This window comes from Lacerta agilis, chromosome Z (genome assembly GCF_009819535.1).
Source record: "Lacerta agilis isolate rLacAgi1 chromosome Z, rLacAgi1.pri, whole genome shotgun sequence".
NCBI classification, from domain to species: Eukaryota; Metazoa; Chordata; class Lepidosauria; order Squamata; family Lacertidae; genus Lacerta; species Lacerta agilis.
In genome coordinates, this window is record NC_046331.1 from 12,521,400 (window position 1) to 12,542,954 (window position 21,555).

The 21,555-nt window shown below is 42.6% G+C and overlaps 1 protein-coding gene across 4 annotated transcripts in view; it reads right to left on the reverse strand.

The window, feature by feature from the left end:
* The window catches only part of MED27 (mediator complex subunit 27), a 176,957-nt gene that overhangs the window by 95,662 nt on the left and 59,740 nt on the right, over positions 1 to 21,555 (reverse strand). For all 4 annotated transcript variants that reach the window (XM_033137055.1, XM_033137057.1, XM_033137059.1 and 1 more), the window contains exon 3: positions 15,771 to 15,901. In XM_033137055.1, the coding sequence (XP_032992946.1) occupies positions 15,771 to 15,901 (131 nt within the window). The remainder of the gene's footprint in view (positions 1 to 15,770; positions 15,902 to 21,555) is intronic.

Consider the following 21,555-nt stretch of genomic DNA (forward strand, 5'->3'; position numbering starts at 1 on the left):
CAGCTCTGAATCTACTTGTACTTATCCTCCACTCTTCCTCAGTACCATGTTGGACGCCTTCCGACCTGAGGGGCTCATCTTCCAGCGTCGTAACTTTTATATGCCTGTTGTCTTTGTCCATGGAGTTTTCTTGGCAGGGATACTGGAGTGGCTTGCCAGTTCCTCCTCCAGGTGGATCACATTTAGTCTAAACTCTCCGCTATGACCTGTCCATCTTGGGTGGCCCTGCATGGCATAGCTCATAGCTTCCCTGAGTTATTCAAGCCCCTTCACCACGACAAGGCAGTGATCCATGAAGGATCTTACTACATCTTACTACATATATTTTATTACGCCAGGGGCCAGAAAGGAGGCTGGGGGAAAGTCAGCAATCTTGAGAGCCAGTGTTGTACAGTGGGAGGTGTTGGACTAATGAAAGGCTGGGAAGCCCAAGCCACTCAAAATGTTGCTAGACTACACTCACATCATCCCTCACCACACTGACTGGGGCTAATGGATTGTTACAATAGTCACAGTTTCCCCATTTCTGGACTTGGGAGAGCTTGATTCATTTTTGTTGCCTGTGGCCTGGCCCTGCTCAACTAAGCTAGCCTCAGAGTGTTTTTGTGAGAGTAAAATGGCATGGGGAGATTGGAGAGAAGAGACAGAATTAAGCCTTGATCTCCTTCAAAAGAGGGCAGGATAAAAATGTGACAATAAGGCACCATGGGTAGCAGGAATAAAAGAGGGAGGGGAGAGAGGGAGGGAGGCAGGCAGGTAGATGGATAGATGTGAAGGATTTAAATAAGTCTTTGCCAGTTTGATGCCTTCCAAGTGGTTTTGAATACAACCTGCATCAGCCCTAGCCAGCATGATCCTAGGAACCATGCGGAATGAAGATGGCCCATATCTCTGGAGGCCACATTTTCAATCAGCTACACAGTAACATCTACATTAGAGGTAACCAGGGACTAAGATACCGCACTGACAAGTACCATGCACTTACCTGTCTAAATATGGAACATTCTTAAAGTTCTTGTGTTTACTTTAGAATCAACTGAAGGACAGGTCAAAGGACAAAATTTAACAGGAGCAGCATTAAGGAATAACATTGCTACTGAAATGAAAAGCACCAAGTGGCACCCACAAGGGAGTGGCATGGCTGCCTTGTAGAATGGACATATTTTTGACCATGTATATTCTGTGTTATACTTCATTCTCACCTAACAGCTTTAACTCTCCTAATAGTGTTAAGCCAGTAGTTCCCAATTAGCGAAGTACTATACTGTGAACCCCGTTTTTCAAAAGCTAAGCCATGGAACCCCTACTTTTGAAAATGTTGATATCTCTGTGGTAGTTTTTGTTATATGAATGGTGCCACCATACCCTCCAACATGTCCCAGTGCAAAACTGGGGTGCACATCTTCCAGGCAATGCTCCCATGAGTCACATGACCCATGTGACAGCACAGCCCTCAAAAATGTGATGTCCTGGACAGTTGGTATGTGCCATGGGACAATCAATTTGTGACCACTGTTTTAAACTATTAAGTTAAGTGCATTTATTTGCATTATTTTATACTGTGCTGTGTGGACTGCTTGTTTTATGCTGTATTTATTTCTTGACATTTAAGATGATTTGCCATTTTCATATCCTGTTAAAATATTACTGCTCGTGTGATATGTTGTAAATTGCTCTGGGGCCCAGACTTCTGAAAAAGTGTCATGCAAACAGATGATAATGCTCTACTGTCAACTACTGCTGCCGCCGAGGTTCCAGCAGAGCAGGCTGGGTGCGCCTGCGTGTCTCGCCTCCGCCTCCGCCTGCGAGCGCCCTTTCCTGCTGCGCCGTAGTAGTAGTGGGACTCGGGGGCGGGGAGGGAGCCTGGGCCTGCCGCCTACCACCGACGGCTTCTAGGCTGGCTTCTTTTCTTCCTTCCTGTCAACTACTCTATGGGAAGGAATGCATGAGATGCAGACAAGCAGTGAACACATCAGGCGCTTCATCCTGTTCCGCAGAACTGTCCTCTCCTCCACAGGCTGGTATTTCATTTTAAGTGTCTTTTACGTTGTCCCCTGCCTGCTTGGACCTTGGGATCACCTTCAAAGACTCTTCCCCAGGGTCACCACCACGTGGAGCGCAATGGATGAGTAACTGTTTATCAGAATCAGCCTCTTAAGACTATTCTGAAATAAATAGTAATTTATTTTAGTAGTGAGGGCTTATGGCTTTTCTTTCAGTTTTTTTTTAAGTGAATGCTATGGCTTTGCATTAATAAGTGATAATGAAAATCAATTGCTTGATGCTGAACACAACTCCTGAGAAATTCAGATTAAGCCAGGCTCTGCAAATTGTTTTTTCTCTCCTTTGTAATGAAATTACGCCACCTAGTAAGTAGCTGGTAACAAGAGAGGAGGACTATAAGACTTTTAAGAATGGAAACGGGACTCAAGAAATCCAAACTGCTGCTTAGAGTCACACAAGGGGTTCGGGTGAACCTAGCAGAATTTGCTGCCTCAGTTTATTTTCAAATACCAGACGACACACTGGCCTCTCTTGATTTCAAATGCAGTTTGTCATATTCCATGGGGAGATGCCATTTGAGATCCAATGAGTATAATTTTGTTTGTTTGTTTGGATGTTGCTCACATAACTTGTTTCATAGTTCTTTGGCATCTGGCCCAAGTGAAAAAGCTATTATTTGCAAAGATGCTAACACAGTTCTATTATCTATTGATTCATTTAAAAGTAATTTTTGCGCCTAGACGGGCATTTTCTGTCAGTGTCCACACACCCCAAATGTACAAGTTAAACCAGGTTGCCAACTTTTTGGGGCCAATGGGCACATTTCAAATTTTGATGATGTGCTGGGGGTGCCATCATCAGATAGCTGCTATGGGGTGTGTGGGAGTATGACATAAAACAAATTGAGAGAGAAAGCCACCCCCCAACAACCTTATGCTTACCATGGCAAGTCAGCTATGCTCTGATGGTCCTGACTGGGACCACACATTATTGATTTTGCACACATGCACATACACACTGACAGTGTTGCTGTCTAGTAACAATAGGAAGTATTCATAGAATCATAGAGGTGGAATGGACCTCAAGGGTCTTCAAGTCCAACCCTCTGCAATGCAGGAATCTCAACTAGAGAATCCAAGACAGATGGCCATTCATCTCTGCTTAAAAACCTCTAATGAAGGTACCATTTAAAAAACACAAGGTACTCATACCAAACTCACTCTCAATTCACACAAATCACATAGAAGCCACCTGCACATTTTGCCCTTAACTTTCTTTCTAGGAGGGCTAGAGACATTTTTTAAAATGAAGGCTCAGGGTGTGGGTCACCTGCTCAGGAGTACAGTACTAGTGAAAACATTTACAGATGCTGTGGTTCCTGTGGGTGTTGGGCTGGCAACCCCGAGTTAAACATTACACTGGGCCACCCCATTATGCCAGTTTCATCTTTAAGTAATGTGTTGCAGTTTACCAATTATATGACTATGTAGAGAGTAAACACATTTTTTAAAAAGCAGGTAACAAGCCTGTGGCACAGGCAGCAGGACTTTGCTTTACTGTTAGTTCTCCCAAATACTCTGGGTGTGGCTTGAAATGTGCTGACCAAAATTATGTAGAAGAATTCAGAGGTGGGTGATTCCATATCAAGTGATCCATATTTTTTACTTCATGCCACCCAATTTTCTTAATATTTTGTACACTTGTTGAATGATCAAAATTAAGTTTATATCTAAAATTTTAATTTTTTAAAATCTCATCCTGTTTTTGAGTTATGTGGGTTTGATTTTTTTATGACAATTTTGGCCTTACCGGACTACACAAAAACCTTAAAAGCTCAGCCAATGACTGAAATATTTCAAAACGAAAAATGCCAATCTTCAGAACTTTGTGGGCTTTAATATGAAAAGTCATATGATGGACTTACTTTAAATTTTAAAGTTAAGTTACAAAATTTTAAATTTTAAAAAGTGATTAAAAATAATAAGATTTAAAATTTTCAATTTTTTTGATTATTTAATATTTCCATGAGCTCCCGGCAAAATTTCATCTTGGAATCTGAATGGGATCACATTCAAAAATGGGATCACATTCAAAAACGGGATGAGATAAAAATAAAATAAACTTTAGATATAAACTTAGTTTTTATCATTCAACAAATGTACAAAATATTAAGAAAATTGGGATGACATGAGGTAAAAAAATATGGATCACTCGATAAGGAATGACCCAGATGCCCAAACCCCTCAATTTCATGGAACAGTGGTGGTGTTACTGCTGATACAGTCTTCTTCCCCTACTCCCTTTCTTTTAAAAAAAGGAAACCTGAAAAGAAACAATCACTTGTGGTTGAAATCCACACTCAATACACCAGGCTCATCACTATCCTTCTCTCAAATTCTAGACAACTTCCTTCTTGATAGCTGCAGAAGAAAATACAGCCAAAAAAAGCCACAATGTATTCTGAACCTTGCAGCTTGCCGGGGCAAGGTTAAAGCAATCTACAAAAAAACTGCTGATTGGCAAATGAAGTGCATTTCACAATCTCTGCAGAACAAAACAAAGCAACATTCCAAACAAGGACAGATGAACAGGAGTTAAGTGTAGATATTCATTTCTAGTATTACTAGAAGAAAAGGAATTAAGTTTGCTCTTTGTTGAGAACTAATTCTCATTGGGGGTCTAATTCTGAATAGGGCATGGAGGGCAATCTGAGGTGAGGCAAAATAGTGAAAGGTCTCTTTAAACTTTTCTTCCCCACTGTGAGAACATTAGCCAATCAGCTTTGATACAGATGTAATGCTATCACCAGTAAGAGTTCTCCTAGCTATTACTTTACATCTAATTTATACTCCTGTTTGCAGGTTCTCTGGCTTCAACGTAACAGCAACCAACTGAAAACTCAGACTGAGCCACTGCTCTTGTTCTCCATTGGGAACACGAGGGAAGGTGAGAGTGTTACTAAAAATTCACCTGCGTTATTGATGCCAGGCGCATAAATGGGAAGATAGATAAACAGAAGGATTGGCGGGCCAGACTTGGTCTCTTGGCAGACATACCATACAATGAAAGTGCATAGCTTGGCGTATGGTGTACATGCATCCTTTGTCATGACACTCTAACTTAACTTAAGGCCTGAAAAGGCAAATATAATACTGTTAAACCAGTATCAGTGCTAGGGAAGTGCATTCATTTCACGAATAATGGAAAGCTGAATTGAGCAGGAATTATTTGATCAAATTTGCATCCATCCTGAAATGAATGTACAAAGGAACATTCCTATTAGTTACTGTGGCGGTTCGCTCAACCTGCACAGGTCCCCCAGACGTTTAACGGTCCGTTGATACCTGTACTCACCACTTTATTAATTAACTGCTGCCACCAACCAGTCTGTCTGGTATTTACTTCCCTCAGTTCAGTCAAGGAGAATATTGGAACAAAACTGTTTTATTTGAAGTTTGGTACATAAGCATGTGGTTTCTGAACAAACAGTACTCTCTTGGTTGTGTTCTTGTTAACAACAGTTCCCAACTCTTTCTCCCACCCCTGTTCCTACTCCTTCCCTTGCCACCCTTCTTCCAACCTCTCAATACCCACGACAAGCCCCCAAGTCAAAGACAAAAGACAAGCCTAAAGACAAGCCCAAAAGACTAACTAAAGACTAAAGAACCAAAAGACTAACGAACCCTCTTCCTTCCCCGGGAGGGGTTTATATAGCCCACATAACTCCGCCCCCTAAAGGTTTTTACTGGTTATTCCTTTTAACTCCTTCTGTGCCAATCCTAAGTATGGGTGATCGCCACAGTTACATTTGGAGGAGGATCAGAAAAGGGCAATCAAAATAATAGAGAGAATGGTGCAACTCCCCTCTGCATTCGGAGGCAGTTAATGCGGGTGGCGCTGTGGGTTAAACCACAGAGCCTATAGCTTGCTGATCGGAAGGTCGGCAGTTCGAATCCCCGCTTACGGGGTGAGCTCCCGTTGTTCAGTCCCAGCTCCTGCCCACCTAGCAGTTTGAAAGCATGTCAAATGCAAGTAGATAAATAGGTACCGCTCCGGTGGGAAGCTAACCAGCATTTCCGTGCGCTGCTCTGGTTTGCCAGAAGCGGATTAGTTATGCTGGCCACATGACCTGGAAAAACTGCCTGCGGACAAACGCCAGCTCCCTTGGCCTATAGGGCAAGATGAGCGCACAACCCCAGAATCGTCTGCGAGTGGACCTAACAGTCAGGGGTACCTTTACCTTTAATACTTCTGAATACAAGTGGCTGGAACCTGCAGGGGGGGAGAGTGGTCTTGTGCTTAGGTCCTACTTGTGAGTGTACCACAGGCCACAGTGAGAACAGAATGTTGGACTAGATGGGCCACTGGCCCAATCCAGCAGGGCTCTTCTGCTCTTATTTACTGTCACTTCTGCCACTATTATCCCCCAAGAGAGTCCAAACACAGCATTGCTGTGGGACACTTGGTGAAAAAGTATCAGGAATTGCCTGAAACCAGTGATCAAACTGGAATATATCACTGAGATTATCTGCAGGAGTGTCTATAGTCATTCTCCAAACTGGTCAGACACATTTGACAACAAGAAACTTAGCCTTTAGCTTCATATGCCCAGTCCTGTGGAACACCCTACCAATGGAGATTCAGCCGGTGCCTTCTGTGCTAACTTTTTAAAAGCTGCTGGGAAAAATTCTATTCTGCCAGGCCCGTGCAGGCAATTAAGAGTATCTCATCCACAATTGATGTTCATGGAATCATACAGTTGGAAGAGACCACAAGGGCCATCCAGTCCAACCCCCTGCCAAGCAGGAAACACCATCAAAGCATTCCTGACAGATGGCTGTCAAGCCTCCGGTTAAAGGAGACTCCACCACACTCCTTGGCAGCAAATTCCACTGTTGAACATCTCTTACTGTCAGGAAGTTCTTCCTAATGTTTAGGTGGAATCTTCTTTCTTGTAGTTTGAATCCTTTGCCCCGTGTCCACTTCTCTGGAGCAGCAGAAAACAACCTTTCTCCCTCCTCTATATGACATCCTTTTATATATTTGAACATGGCTATCATATCACCCCTTAACCTTCTCTTCTCCAGGTTAAACATACCCAGCTCCCTAAGCCGTTCCTCATAAGGCATCGTTTCCATGTTTTAAATTCTTTTTGCTTTTAACTTGTTTTTAACTTTTAATGATTTATTGTATAATTTTATGTTTTTATGTTGTAAACTGCTTTGAAATATTTTAGGATACAACAGTATATATATATTTTTATAAACAAGCAAATAAATAACAATAGGAGCTCTCACATTTTTTTTATGGCAGCTGCCTCCTTCCCTCTCCCAAACCTCAGAATCGTAGCTGTTGAATTCTGCTCATCTGATGATATAGGCAGTTGCAACAAAACACTTTTTAAAAACTTGAATAATGAGTCTTGGATACAGTCTGAAGGTGCATGAAGCCACCGCTTTGCTGAAGCTATGTAGGTCAGAGTCTGGTCAGTGCCAGAATGGGTGACTGCTTTGTATGCCACCTTGGGCTCTATGACTGAAGAAAGGTGGAATATAAATGTAAGAATATAAAATAATATTGAAACAAGCCCAAAAAAATTGATAACCAATGAAAGGAACACAAAATGAATGAGAATTCAACAAAGGAAATCTGAGATGAGCAAAATGCAATCTGGGAAGAAAAAGATTTATTGCACATTCCTAACGATGACATCACAAGACTGAATGCAGAAAAAGACACACTTCCAGCTTGTATTTCTTTTCTGGAGCAGAGCCAGTTGCTAATTCATTACCTTGAAAAAGTAATACTAAAGGAGTCGTGTGATAAACTAGCAAGAGTGAGGATATTGGGGATGTCTCTTGTATTGAAAGTTATTGGAAAATGATCTCTTCCTTATTAATGCAATTCCCATCATGTACAAAAAGGTATCTCTATGTTTGAGAATGCACACAGTATTTTAATCTTTAATTATATTAACTCTTCTAGGGAGAAGCACAAACCCAGGTCTCTGGATTATTTCTTTATTGCATATCATCTCTATGGTATTTAATGAATATTGTTACTTAATGCAGCATTTGCCAGTAAGGGGGAAAGAGCAAAATTTGCGTAATACTAAGGAAATTTGAAGCAGCTGAAACTATTGCTACGTACATTTCACCTCACTCACTCTCTTGAAAAGTTTTAATAGCAACCTTTGGTTTGCTTAGTATTAATTGACCACCTTCTTGCTGCACAGCAAATCTTACTGCACTGTCCACTTCCATACATAAGACTACAAAGATTCTCCACTTCACTTTAAGACAGAGGTTTCCAATCTTTCTGAGTCCACAGCTGCCTTGACCAACTTCTGTAGTTCCCCCTCAGCCTGTCTGCAAGCAGTGTAGCCCCCTCCAAAGCAAGGGCAAGGGTCGGGAACTAGAGTTCCTGTCAGGCGTGCTTTGCAGGTGATGCAGCCCTCGCTTTCTCCATGCTGTGACGGATTGGCCCTAGGGTGGAGGAGTTATTACCTCCCGGCTCAGAAGGAGTTAGTCCACCTTCAACTTAACTGACAGCTCATCCTTTGGGGGCGGGGCGGTCTCCCCCCTTTAAAAGGAGGGAACAGCCGTTTTGACAGTTGAGAAGAGGGAGGGTGTGTGTGGAGACAGGCAAGAAGAAGGGTGTGGGGCCAGGATAGTGCTGGTTTAGGTTAGGATTAGTTTAACATGAATCGATAGATTGAAAGATGTTTCTGTATTACTACAACTAAGATTGTGAATGCATGAATCTTTACATCAACTATGTTCTCAAGAAAATAAAGTTCAGTTCTTTTTGGTGCCAAGGAGGAATTGTCATTATTGGTCCAGCAGGGTACCAAATCTCACAGAGGTGTGGACTCAAGAAAGGGCAAAACTTACCTGAGGAAAGGGAGGTGATAGTTTGTGTCCTAGAGTCACACAGAAAAGTGTTAGATGGTGAAAACCTAGAGTGCCACGAGGTTGCCAGAGTGGTGAGGCAAATCGATACAGTGGGGATCCGAGCTGAGTGAGGCCCTTTACTGTAGGCAAGAGGTTGTTCATTTAAGTAACCCAGAGTAGTGAGGATACCAGGCCACGAAAGCTGGAATTAGGCTCTCATTGCTAACAAGTCCTTCAAGTCAGAGGGGTTTGTTTTGAAGCGAACTGAGTTGGAGGGGGGATTGGTTCCACCCCTGTACCCTTCTGGACACGATTTTAGTAATTGAAGGGTGGGGTTCATCGCACATGCGTGGCCACTTTTATTAATCTAATCTATGCAATCTCATTTATCTATTCAAAGGAGGGAGGGAAAGAAGCCGGGAGGGAGGCAGGTGCTGCCCATGGCTTCTCCCACCCTCATTCATGTCGCTCCAGGGCACCACGGCCCATCAGTTTAAAACCACTATCCTATGAGGATGGGAAAGAAGTGACTCCTGAGATGTGGAAAAAAAGAAAAAAAAGGAGGTGAGGATTGATGTATAAAGGCAGAAGTGCTTACAACAAACCCAACAGTGGAAATACAGCCTCAGGAGCTCTGGAAAAACAAAATTATGGTTGCATCCCCAAATTCCGTCTTTGCAAAGCTCCAAGGAAGCAGGGCTCCCTCAAGTGTAACTAGTGGGGTGGGAGAGCTGAAATTATTGCCAAAATATTTAACATCTGGCAGCCAATGTGGTGGCTCATTTACCAGAAGTAATGTATTTAGCATTAACTCAATATGCTACACCGGCTGAGACCCTGCTTGTCTCACTGTCTCACCAGAATGCTACATGCTGTGGTTATTTCCTACTGCAACATGTTCCTACTGCAACATGTTCTTCGTGGGGCTACCTTTGAAGGAGACTTGGAAACAAAGACTAATCCAGAATGCAGCAGCTAGACAGGTGACTGGGAGCGACCACTGGGATCATATAACGCTGGTCCTAAAGGTTCTTCACTGGCTCCCAGTATGTTTCTGAGCACAATTCAAAGTGTTGGTGCTCACCTTTAAAGCCTTGGCCCAGTATACCGGAAGGAGCGTCTCCACCCCCATCGTTCAGCCCGGACACTGAGATCCATCTCTGAGGGCCTTCTGGCGGTTCCCTCACTGCCAGAAGTGAAGTTACAGGAAACAAGGCCTTCTTGGCACCCTCCCTGTGGAACACCCTCCATTCAGATGTCAAGGAGATGAAGAACTGCACAACTTATAGAAGACATCTGAAGGCAGCCCTGTACAGTGGCACCTCAGTTCTCGAACGAAATTCGTTCCAGAAGCCCCTTTGGCTTCTGGAACATTCGAAAACCGAGGCACGGCTTTCCATTGGTTGAAAGAGCTTCTTGCAGTCAGCAAAAACTGTGTCGCACATTCAGGTTCTGAAAAATGTTCAAAAACGGAAGCATCTACTTCCAGGTTTTTGGCGTTCGAGAACCGAAACGTACGACAATGGAAGGGTTTGAGAACTTAGGTTCCACTGTATTTGGAAGTTTTTAATGTTTGGCATTTTATTATGTTTTTATACTGTATGTGTTGGAAGCCGCCTAGAATGGTTGGGGCAACCGAGTCAGATAGGCGGGGTATAAATAATAAAATTGTGATTATGATTATGTCACAGCTTGAGCGGGCACACACCTTTCTCCATGTATTGTTCACACAGTACATTTGTTACTGTGGCTGATACTTCTTGCACTCGATGATATGTAACACTCAGGCCTAGATGAGACAGATTATAATTTTTTTTATTTAGTTATAGTATGAATCATGAGACCTATATACAGTGGGAGTGGTGTTTCTCTTTCTGAAACATGAAGTACACTCGGAGCATTTTCTTTCATGCTTGATACTGTTAAATCAAATAAGGGAGGGAATGAAGTTTTCATGGTCATATTTGCAGCGGTGGACTAGGTGACCTTTGGTCTACAAATTCTATGATTCTATGATTTTGGTGGTGGTAATCTTGATGTATATTGTTCTCTAGGAGGCTTAGTTTCATCAGAATCCAGTATACACTTCCATAGTTAATGCTAAATACATTACAGTGGAACCTCGTGTTATGGACGGGATCTGTTCCGGAGGCCCATTTGTAACACAGGACTGACGTAAACTGAAGCACTGTGTCTGTGCATGCGCACGGCGTGTTTTAGCGCTTCTGCGCATGCATGAGCGACAAAACCTGGAAGTAACCCATTCCAGTACTTCTGGGTTGCCGTGGGGCGCAAGACGAAAACACGCAACCTGAAGTGGACGCAACATGAAATATAACTGTACTTCTGATAAATGAGCCACCACAGCTGCTAGATGGCTGTGAAATTTATGTCCTGGGCTTTTTAGACTAATCTACCTTTATACCACCACAGCCACTAGAAGGCCGTGAAAATTTGTGTCCCAGGCTTTTAAAATTCGTCTTCCCATGTACTATCTGAAACCAAAGCGGCACATTGGTTGGCAGATGTGATTCCACCCCCACCCCACCCCCACTAAATGGAGCCCTCACCTCACGTCCGGCTTGCGCGAGCTGGAGGTAGGCAGGGGCTCCTTTAAACTACTCCGTTCAGGGGTACACAGCTGCTTGCTCCTCAACAGAGACATTGGAGCTCACTCAGCTGGGGGGCAGAAGCAGTCCTGCCCCCCCACAACTGAGCAGTGCAAACAAGCTGTGTTTGTCCCTGCCTGTGAAGTACTGTGGTGAAATTGCCTCAGCTCCCATGGTCAGAGCTGTGGCAGTTTCACCCTGCGCATCACGGGCTGGGGCCAATGCAGTTTGTTTCAACATTGTGTTGTATTGTCAGATCGCAATGTTTGTCTGATGATATGTTGTGATGTTGAAAACCTAACATCGCTCAGTCCAACTCCCCACCCAAGCCCCTTATTGGAACCATGTGCTCCTCCCCCTCACCCTTTTTTACTTTTTGCTGCCATGCTTTGGCTTAAGCCAGCTAACTTGAGCAACAGCCAGATGGTGGATATGTCAGTCACCAAACTGGGTGACCAGACATGGCCACTTGGTTGCAAGTGCATGGCTGGTTGCAAAACACAGCTGGCGACTGGGGAATGTATAACACTGGTTGTACCTTGTAATACTAACAGGAACAGGAACTCAGGGCAATGCCAAAATTTAAGCAGCATGGGGGAAAGCCACATGATAAAAAGTTTCTGTCCTCCCTCCTTTCCCCAAAATGTGTTTAGGCCCCTGCAGTAAATCAAGTTGTCAACCAGAGAACACTGAGCAACTGAAAAATCTGTTTTCTCAAAGAAGGATGGTCCAAAGGGATGAGAAGCGCTCCCCCATTTTTAAGCAATTATTTAATTTTAGTGGTTGTTCTATTTTTCTTGACAGTCTGATAAAGAATAATGAGCAAACTGGAGAGAGAGAAAAACCACTAACAAAATTATGTGACCCGCTGAGCCTACTCTGCAGCCAGGACTCCAGGAAAAGTCCCACTAATGGCAATCTCTCAGCAACCAAGTGTTTGAAGCTAAAGGGAAGCCAGACAACAATAAAAAGTTGCTTCCGGAACTCTCTCTCCAATCACATTCACTTTTAACCTAACCTGGCATTTCTACTGGTTCCCCTACCTGTACATGGTAGCAAACTGGAGCTTTTGAAACATCTCAGAAGGTCAAGAAAATGGAACAAAGTCTCCACTCAAGGTTAACACCTTCAAAGTGGCTTTGAAGTATGCACAGCACAATGCTAGGAAGGACTCATAAAGCCAATTTCACAACGGGGGAATTAACTTTCTGGCACACCATGTTGCCTTAATCAATAAGGATGGGTGAAGTGTCATTTTCAACATCTACAATTCTCAAAGCAAGACTTCTCATCTAGTGCAGGTTGTGTAAAAGAGGTTTCCTAAGGCTCATATGGTTCATTAAAAAATGGTGGAGGGTAAGGCTTTTGCAATGACTAGCAGTCATGATGGCTATGTTACCTCCAATATGAGAAGTGATATGCCACTGAATACTAGTGGCTGGGAAGCAGGAAAGGACTAATGCACTTGTGACCTGCTTATAGACTTCCCAGATGCATTTAGCTGGTCACTGTGAGAACAGGATGTTGGACAAGAAGGGTCTTTGGCCTGATCCAACAGGGCACTGAAGGCTAACTCTGCTATGGAAATCTACTGCTCCCATTTTACAAGAAGAAAAATAACTCTTTATCATGCATAATATATTTACCACATAAGTATTATCCAGTACTTTAACCTATATTAAGAACGGTATAACTATATAATGCATTACTGTTACTATGCATACCTATCCAGTCAATACTACCCTCCATAATCTTACATCCAGACACTAGCTGATATATTTCTCATCACCATGGCTGTGTGTTCTATATTGATCTGTCATATCATGTGAAATCATCAACCCTTGCATATAAGGCCCTGTCCCAAGTATCACATCCATAACTTGAGGTTGCACCATAATCTCACATTTTCCAAGCCTCTGGCTGATAAGATAATTGCCCTCTTACCCACGCCCATAGCATAACTGATCTTCCTGGCAGCTGGTATTTTTTATTTCTCTTTCCCTTCAGAACCACATCCCCTTTGCATATGCCAATTCAGTTTTAGTCTGGAGTTATGGTGCAAGGGTCTTCGCACAAACTCTCTATATGGTATTTCCATGTATTTCCTTTAATACTTTAATACTTTTAATACTTAAAAAGATAGTGGGCTATACTACTGTCTAGAAAATCAGTATTTAACAGACTTGGAACTAGGCAGTTTTGCCAAGGATGATTTGGCATGAAATGTGATGGGAATCTTGGATTCTTCTTTCAGATCAAGAGATCAGAACCACCCACTCAAGTCAAGTAAAAGAGAACAGCTGCCAGAAAAGCCATATACAAATGGCTTTCCCACATAATTTTGTTCTTGGGCTGCAGAAAAATCCCTTTGACCTGAACTATACAAACAGATATGATATCAAGCCAAGTGCCATTTCTTAATCATTTTTCCTTTGGAACAAATTAAAATAGATTAAGGCACTGTAAATGAATCATAGAATTGTAGCGCTGGAAGAGACCCTGAGCATCATCTAATTCAACCTGTTTGTGTAGTAGCATATAATCATAGAACTATAGAGTTGGAAGGGACCCCAAGGGTCATCTAGTCCAACCTCCTGCAATGCAGGACTAACTAAAGATTCCATGACAGATGACTGTTCAACCTCTGCTTAAAAACCTCCAAGGAAGTAGAATCCACAATCCCCTGAAGGAGTTCTTTCTACTGTTGAAAAGCTCTTAATGGCAAAAAGTTATTACTGATGTTTAGTTGGAATCCCCTTTCTTGTAACTTGAAGCTATTGGTTTGGGTCCTAACCACTGGAGAAATTGCTTTTTGTTGCAACAGAGGTGGTGGTAGGAGGCAATATTTACCTTTTCTTTCTGTTAGCCAAGGACTTAGTTTTTCCTTTGGGTCTCCTGTGTCACATAACTATGTAGACTGGTGGCAAAGAGGATGCTGATTATCTGAAAACTAGATACTCAGCAGCACAGGTTTCATACCTGAATGAAAAAGCGTGCTTCTGAGAGAAGGGGGCTCAGAGCACCACACTAACGTCTTATGCATCATTTCTTATTGTGATAATTCCTCTATATATGTCACTAAATATTTTAAGAATTTGATTAATTTATAAGCTTTGTTGCATGGTAGTGGGTTTTTTGTGCTTGGCATCAGAACCAGACTACGCAAATTGCTGATTGCTAGAGTCTTTATAGTTACTGAACTTAATCGCATGTAGCCTGCAAAAAGTGTCTGCATTCTATAATAAAATAAACATAGAATAAACAGGCGGCCTGTAGAAAGGTGTTGTGTGTGTGTGTGTGTGTGTGTGTGTGTGTGTATCCCGTTTAGATTAACAGAACAATCCATTCAGCTTCAGGTCTCTTGTTTCTGATCAGCAAGTGAAAAAAGAGGTTTTCCCATCCTATTTGCTTCATTGTGGATCCCCCCACCAAAAGTAAAGGCAGAGGCTGTGATTCAAAAAACTATTTAGACAGATCCAAGCCATGCTCCTTCCTCACTCAATGCCTCAAGCATTTGATCAAGGTTGCTTTCAAGATCTCCAGAGCAGAATTGGAGGGAACACAACTCTTTGTCACAATCCCATGAACAGCTCCCATCTCCCTCTGATCCAAAGCATCCTCAAAAACTTAAAAGCAGAAGTTGTCCCATTCCTCATCTCAAGAACTTTCTACCAACAAAGACTGGACTGGAACTACAAGTCCCGGGAACATCACCAGAAAAGCAAAGCTCTGTATATATTACCTTTTCAGGGGGTCCCCAGAGGACATCTGATCAGCAAAAATCCAGTGTGACTTAAGGATGGTATGCCTGAAGGTCTACCATCTTTGCCTTCTCTTGCCCCAAGCTGAGTTTTAGGGTGGGGTGGGGCTTGGGTGGAAAGGAGGGTTTTCCTCAACCTTTCAGGAAAAGTGCTGGATGATCCTAAACACATTCCCATGTTTTTGAAAGCTCCCTAAAAATTATTTAAAAGATTGCCAGGGTGCCTGGGTGTTTCCAGAAATTCCTTTTTTCTTTGCAGGTTTTAGGAACGAAAATAGTGAATTACAGAACAGCAGCAGGTAGACACATACTGAACTTAAGTAAACTTGGCAGAACAGCTTTTACACTCCACCCTCCTCTCTCATTCTTTTAAAAATGTATTTAAATAGAAAATCCCAGAATGATATTGTACTGTATATTCTCTCCCCCCCCTCTCTGTGTGTGTGTCTGTGTGTGTATTCTCTTTTTTTCTCCCCCCCCCCCCGCTACACCTTTAGTACTTACTGAGGTGGAAGCACTAGGGTGGTAGGCTGGGCTTTCGGCCTCCGCTTGGCAGACACCCCCATTTGGTTGGCTGACCGTTTCAAAGACTGCTGATTCAGAAGACCAGACGCCAGCCCTGCATGGTATTGCAACTAGAAAAGAGGGAGAGAGGATATGGAATCAGTTAATAACCCTTCTCTTTGAAACATTCCACAAGTTTGGACTTTACATGCTACACATACATGATTGAGCCCAGAACCAAAACGTTTTCTTCAACAAAAGCACAGCTTGTGCCATTCTAAGCACAGTGGCGGTGGTGGGGGTGGGGGGTATGATGATCATTTACTGCATAGCATTTTGTGATATTTTGGCAAACACTCCTACACTTGTCTGGAGGTTACAGCACTTTCACAAGTGTGAACATGCCTGGGATATCAGCTGTCAGCTTAGGAGATGGCAATGAAATATTTCACAAGTATCTATCCAAATGCTCTTCATGCTTTTCACAGAGAGAGTCATCAAAAGACAGTTCAGGATTCTTACATTGTAAAAGTCAATTCTCCTTTTATTCTTAGACAATGAACCCACAGCTGGCATTGACAAGACACAGGGGATCTCTACAGCTGAAAAGAACCTAGGTGCTAGAAAGCAAAAACTATATTGGCCTAAGCCACGCATTCCGCCTATCCAACCAACCCAGCTTTATGATCCAGGAATTACACAGCTACCCAGCATAGTTTTGCTACAAGTATTAATTATTTTGGATAGAATAAATTTGAACAAAGAAAAGACATCTCAAGAATTTTCTGAGGGTTAGTGGTAGCCTGCTGCAGCAAAGCCCGCAGAGACTCCAGGGGGGCATTAAAAGCTAACAAATTTATTAGAATTTATATTGTCATGGATTATTGTCCACCACCTCAGATGCATAAAGTGGTATAAGAGGGGAGACAGGTGATCATGTAGGGTTTAATTTGCACAGAACTCAGTAGGACAACCAAGTTGAGGGGAAGAAGCACTTAAAAACACAAGCTTTGCTAAATTATCAATGGGACGCGCCAAAAATGCTGTGTTTGCCTAAATGGTGATCACTGCAGTCAAACTGAGAGAAAAAAAGTCCAGGCGAACTTTTAATTTACTTTATATTCTCTGCTATAGGCAAATCTCTCCCTTTACCACTTACCTCACTAGGGAGATGGGGGAAATAAAACTACACAGGTAACAGAGAAATAGCAAACAAGCAAACTGTGAGGGGGAAATCAAAGTAAACAGAAGAGGACAGCTGAAAATAAAAGAAAAAACAGTACCACCACCAAAATGTGAAATTACACCAGAGAAAGACTAACAAAGGTAAGAATCCTGAGAAACTCAGCTGGACCCAACCTAATCCAGCCTTAGAGGGGGTTGGTCGGGGCAGGGGTCAGCAACCTTTTTCAGCCCTGGACCGGTTCACTGTCCCTCAGACCATGTGGTGGGCCGCACCATAATTTTTTTGGGGGGGGGGGTGTACAAATTCCTATGCCCCACAAATAACCCAGAGATGCATTTTAAATAAAAGCACACATTCTACTCATGTAAAAACACCAGGCAGGCCCCACAAGTAACCCAGAGATGCATTTTAAATAAAAGGGCACATCTACTCATGTAAAAACATGCTGATTCCTGGACCGTCCGCGAGCCAGACTGAGAAGGCGATTGGGCCACATCTGGCCCCCGGGCCTTAGGTTGCCTACCTATGGTATGGGATGGCTCTTCCCCCTGGAGAGGAGGCAGAAGACTGACAGGGCCTCTGCCTAATCCACTCAAAGGGAAGTGCCATCCCACATGTTAGCAATGTCTTCCAGCATACTCTGGCAAACTTTGGAGTTTCCTGAGCCCACCAATACCAATACTCTAGCTACTCAGTGACCCAATCTCTGGATCCAATCCTGTCACTGTGAGTCCACAATTAGAAGGAGTGACAGTGTTCTCTATAAGCTAAAGTAACAAACTAATCAGGGGAATGTGCACTGCACCTTTGCTGCCACAACCATCTGAGCATGGCCAACTTCCTTTCTGGCAGTATTTTACGTGCCAATGGGGGGAAAAACTCCCTCCCTTGTGCTGCTCTTTGCAAAATGCTTAGCAGAGCTGGACATCTTAAAGGCCTTCTGGTCCCAAATTTTGAGAAACCCATGCCAATTACGAGTCCACTTTCTGCAGATCACTGCACATTTCTTGCCTAGAGCGCTCAATCATATAAGGAAATAAGGGCTGAGTATTTGACTGGTCCAAAGAAAATTAACTGATTGGTCAAGTTTCAGAACATTTTGTACAACACAAAAACCCCACAACAACCAAAATCAGTTATGATAATTTGCAGGTCACTCATATTTAATCACAAAATATAGTCATTTGAAATAATGACATTAAATAATTGTACCATTAAAGTAATTGATAAGTTGTAATATGGTTACCTTCCTTTAAAAAAAAAAGTTATCCAAGGGGACAAAGGAAGATGGACAAAGCTTATCAGAAACATCAATGGGAAGATATAAGAAATCATGCATTTCATATATGGCAGCAGAGTTGTGAAACCAAGTAACTCTGTTGATCCAATGTGTCCCGAATAGCCAGAGGCTTGTTGGATCCCATCAAGGGTCCATTGAGTTCAGCACTATGCTTTGAACATGTGCCTCTGGGAAGCAAGGTGTGTTATTATCCAGCACCTGATATTCAGAGTTATATTCTTTCTCTGAAATGGTCCCATTAAGTCAAGGGTGGGGAAGTTGTGGCCCCTGAGATGTTGCTGTATTAAACATCATCTGTAACCATGTGCTATTGGCCAGGGTTGATTGGAGTTGGGAGTTTTCAGAAAACACTCTACAAATTAATGGCACCATCCAGCAAAGAGCAAACTGTCTGTGTTTAGAACATCCCATTCTGCATCATAACAACTTTCTGGTTTTTTCTACCCATTTACCATGTGATCTAGACAATGATACAAAGATGTATAGCATTCTTAATAGAAGTGGAGTTACTCTCTGCTAGAGAGGACTGGGTTATCATTTCACTCTAGCAGGCTCATCTTAGACCAATGAATTTTGCTAAAATTTGTTTTTCTCCCAGATTCCTTAAATAAAAATCAATGAATGCAAGGGACAGTACATGTTTGAAAGACAATGTTTCAAAATGTCAAGCAATCACATTTTCAATCTTTGCTACTAGAATTTGCAGTGAGAGCAATATGCACCACCTTTTCATGGAATTAAAGGCACCACTAACTTGGCAAGAGACCCTTTTCTGACTCTATACACTTACCCTTCCCTTCCTTTCATGACATCTTATTAAGACCAATGCAAGCTCAGCCATTTAGACCCTGGCGGCACCAGTCTGGAAGAGGAAGGCTTGTTATAGACCAAGTGACACAGGATGGGGTGACTTCGCCCAATTTAGAAGTCTGCACAATGGACATGGCACAAACATCTGCACTAATCAGAGCTAGATTTTGAACTATGCCATTTAAAAAGGGGGGGGGTCCCCATGCTGAAACTACCTTGTAGGATTTCTGCTTTGGAGGGCATTATCTGAAAGCCTAGTGGGTTGTTGTTTTTTAAATTGTATTATTATTCAAAACCAGAACACGTTTTTTTGCCTTTGAAGGCCAAGTCTTTCTGATTAAACTGTGTTCGTTAATTGCATGTAATACAGGCACTCCTGCCCACCTAATTCTGCTTCCAGGAACAGAGATCCAACTGTCAAGATCTATAAGGGCCCATTAAATATTTACCAAACCATCTTTATAATGGGAGAAAAGGTCAAAGTTAATAAAACTGACAGGCAGCTCCTGTCCAACCTGATTTATACATTATTTAAGCACCATATACTGTATTTCACAGAACAGGCTCCTTTTCCCCAAAGCTGGAAACATTTTCTTAGCTTTTAGGTCTAAAGGAGGAACCAAGATACTATAGCTAATTCAACTAATATGGTCCATAAATTATATGATTTAATCTCTGCAAGATTAGCAGAGATATTTAGGCTTGGCAATGTTTCTAATCATGGACACTTAAGGATTTCCATGAAATCCATTCATGGCACAAGGCCCTATCTCCAATGCTATCATATTTAATAGGCAGAGGTCTATGGTTCAGTTCTCTCTGACCATCATTTGGCATGATGCCAGAATTAACTAGCATATGTTATCAGCTGGCAAATCAGAAGTACATTGTAGCCTCAATCAAATGCAATGCCAAACCATAGTTTAGTGTTATTTGAATGAACTGCAGTGTGTGTTTCTCCCTCCTCTGCCAGCATGACTAGGAAACAGGAGTTTGGAAGTTTTTGTATCAGTTTTAAGATTAATTGCAGCTTGCTGTGCCATCAAAACACAAACTTGCTTCTCAGCATCACCTTCAGGATTGGAAAGTCCACAGGCTGCAAAAACTTCACGAGATTATCTATGGAGGACTTCCAGTGTGACAAAATGTCGATCAACACAAAAACGATGATCGTCTGTTGAACAAGGAGCCATCTGCGCCACTGCCGTTCCTGCTCCCGCCATATTGGGGTTAACGGGTGGAACTGCATAGGCTGTCAGAGCCAGGTAGGAGCCTGGTGTGAGCCAGGGAGAGCGAAGCGTCAGCCTAGTGGGACTGCTGAGTGGGGCCTGGTTGGAGGCTCGGTGCATGCCACAGAGCTTAGCCCCTGTGTTCCCATCCTGCTCTGCACACCAGCCGCTGACCATAATATCAATTATCTATATTTGGAGGGCTTTATTAAAGTGGAAGAAAAGAGGGAAATAATCCAATGTTTTCATGAACTAGATTTCTTTTGGCTAGGCAAGTACCTAGATTCTTCTCATTTCCATATTTGGCATCAAAATCCCATGGGACATATTACTATGCCTGAAATGAGGATGGTATTCCAGGCTGTGGTAGACATCAAGGGCAGTTCATGGACCTGTATGCCGTTGTATCCCAGCAAAGCCACAATACAACCTGAAGGCAAACTAACAATGGGCATTTTCTTCTGAGAGCCTCCATTGCATTGGGTCATCCTTGTGGACCATGGGTTTTCCTTGCAGACCTGGCTCAAAAGTGTTGGACTATGATCAAATAATAGTGATAGGTAAGAACTTCAACTGCAACAAATGCAGGGCCAGGCTGCTTCTGGAGAGAACCTTTGGAAGACTAACTTGAGGTAGAACATCCACTTTGCTAGATGTTGAAGAAAACATGGTTGCTGGTGTTATTATGACATCTTCTTACATCTGTACAAGGAATGAAACATTCTCCTGCAGGATTAACCAGATTTCCCTTGGCCCGTTGATGTGAAAGATACAGTGTCAGTGCCAGGTAAGCAGGCGGACCAGCCACCTTTTGCACTCTTAAATAATAATAATAATAATAATAATAATAATAATAATAATAATTTATTTGTACCCCACAGATCTGTGCTTTTTTAGGCACAGATAATCAGAAGTGCTTTAGGCCAATTCATTTGGGCCTAGTTACCTTCATGTTACCTATGTCCCAGACTTCTGAGACTATTCCTGTAACTATGTTAATTGGAACTACTGCAACTGTTTACTTCCACTTGTTTCTAGCATATCACTCCAAGCCCCTATACAGCACAACAAGTGAGAAAAGTGTTCATCTTCCATGCCCTATTTCTGCAGCTAGTCAATGGCAAGGGAACTGGTGATGCGTTGAGACCCTGTCAGCTCTTGACCACTGTAATGGAGCTTGGGTTAGCAGCCTGGTATTCTCAAAAGAGACAGGGGGTAAAAAAGCCAGCATTGGGTGAAACCAAATGCAGTTTCTTTGCT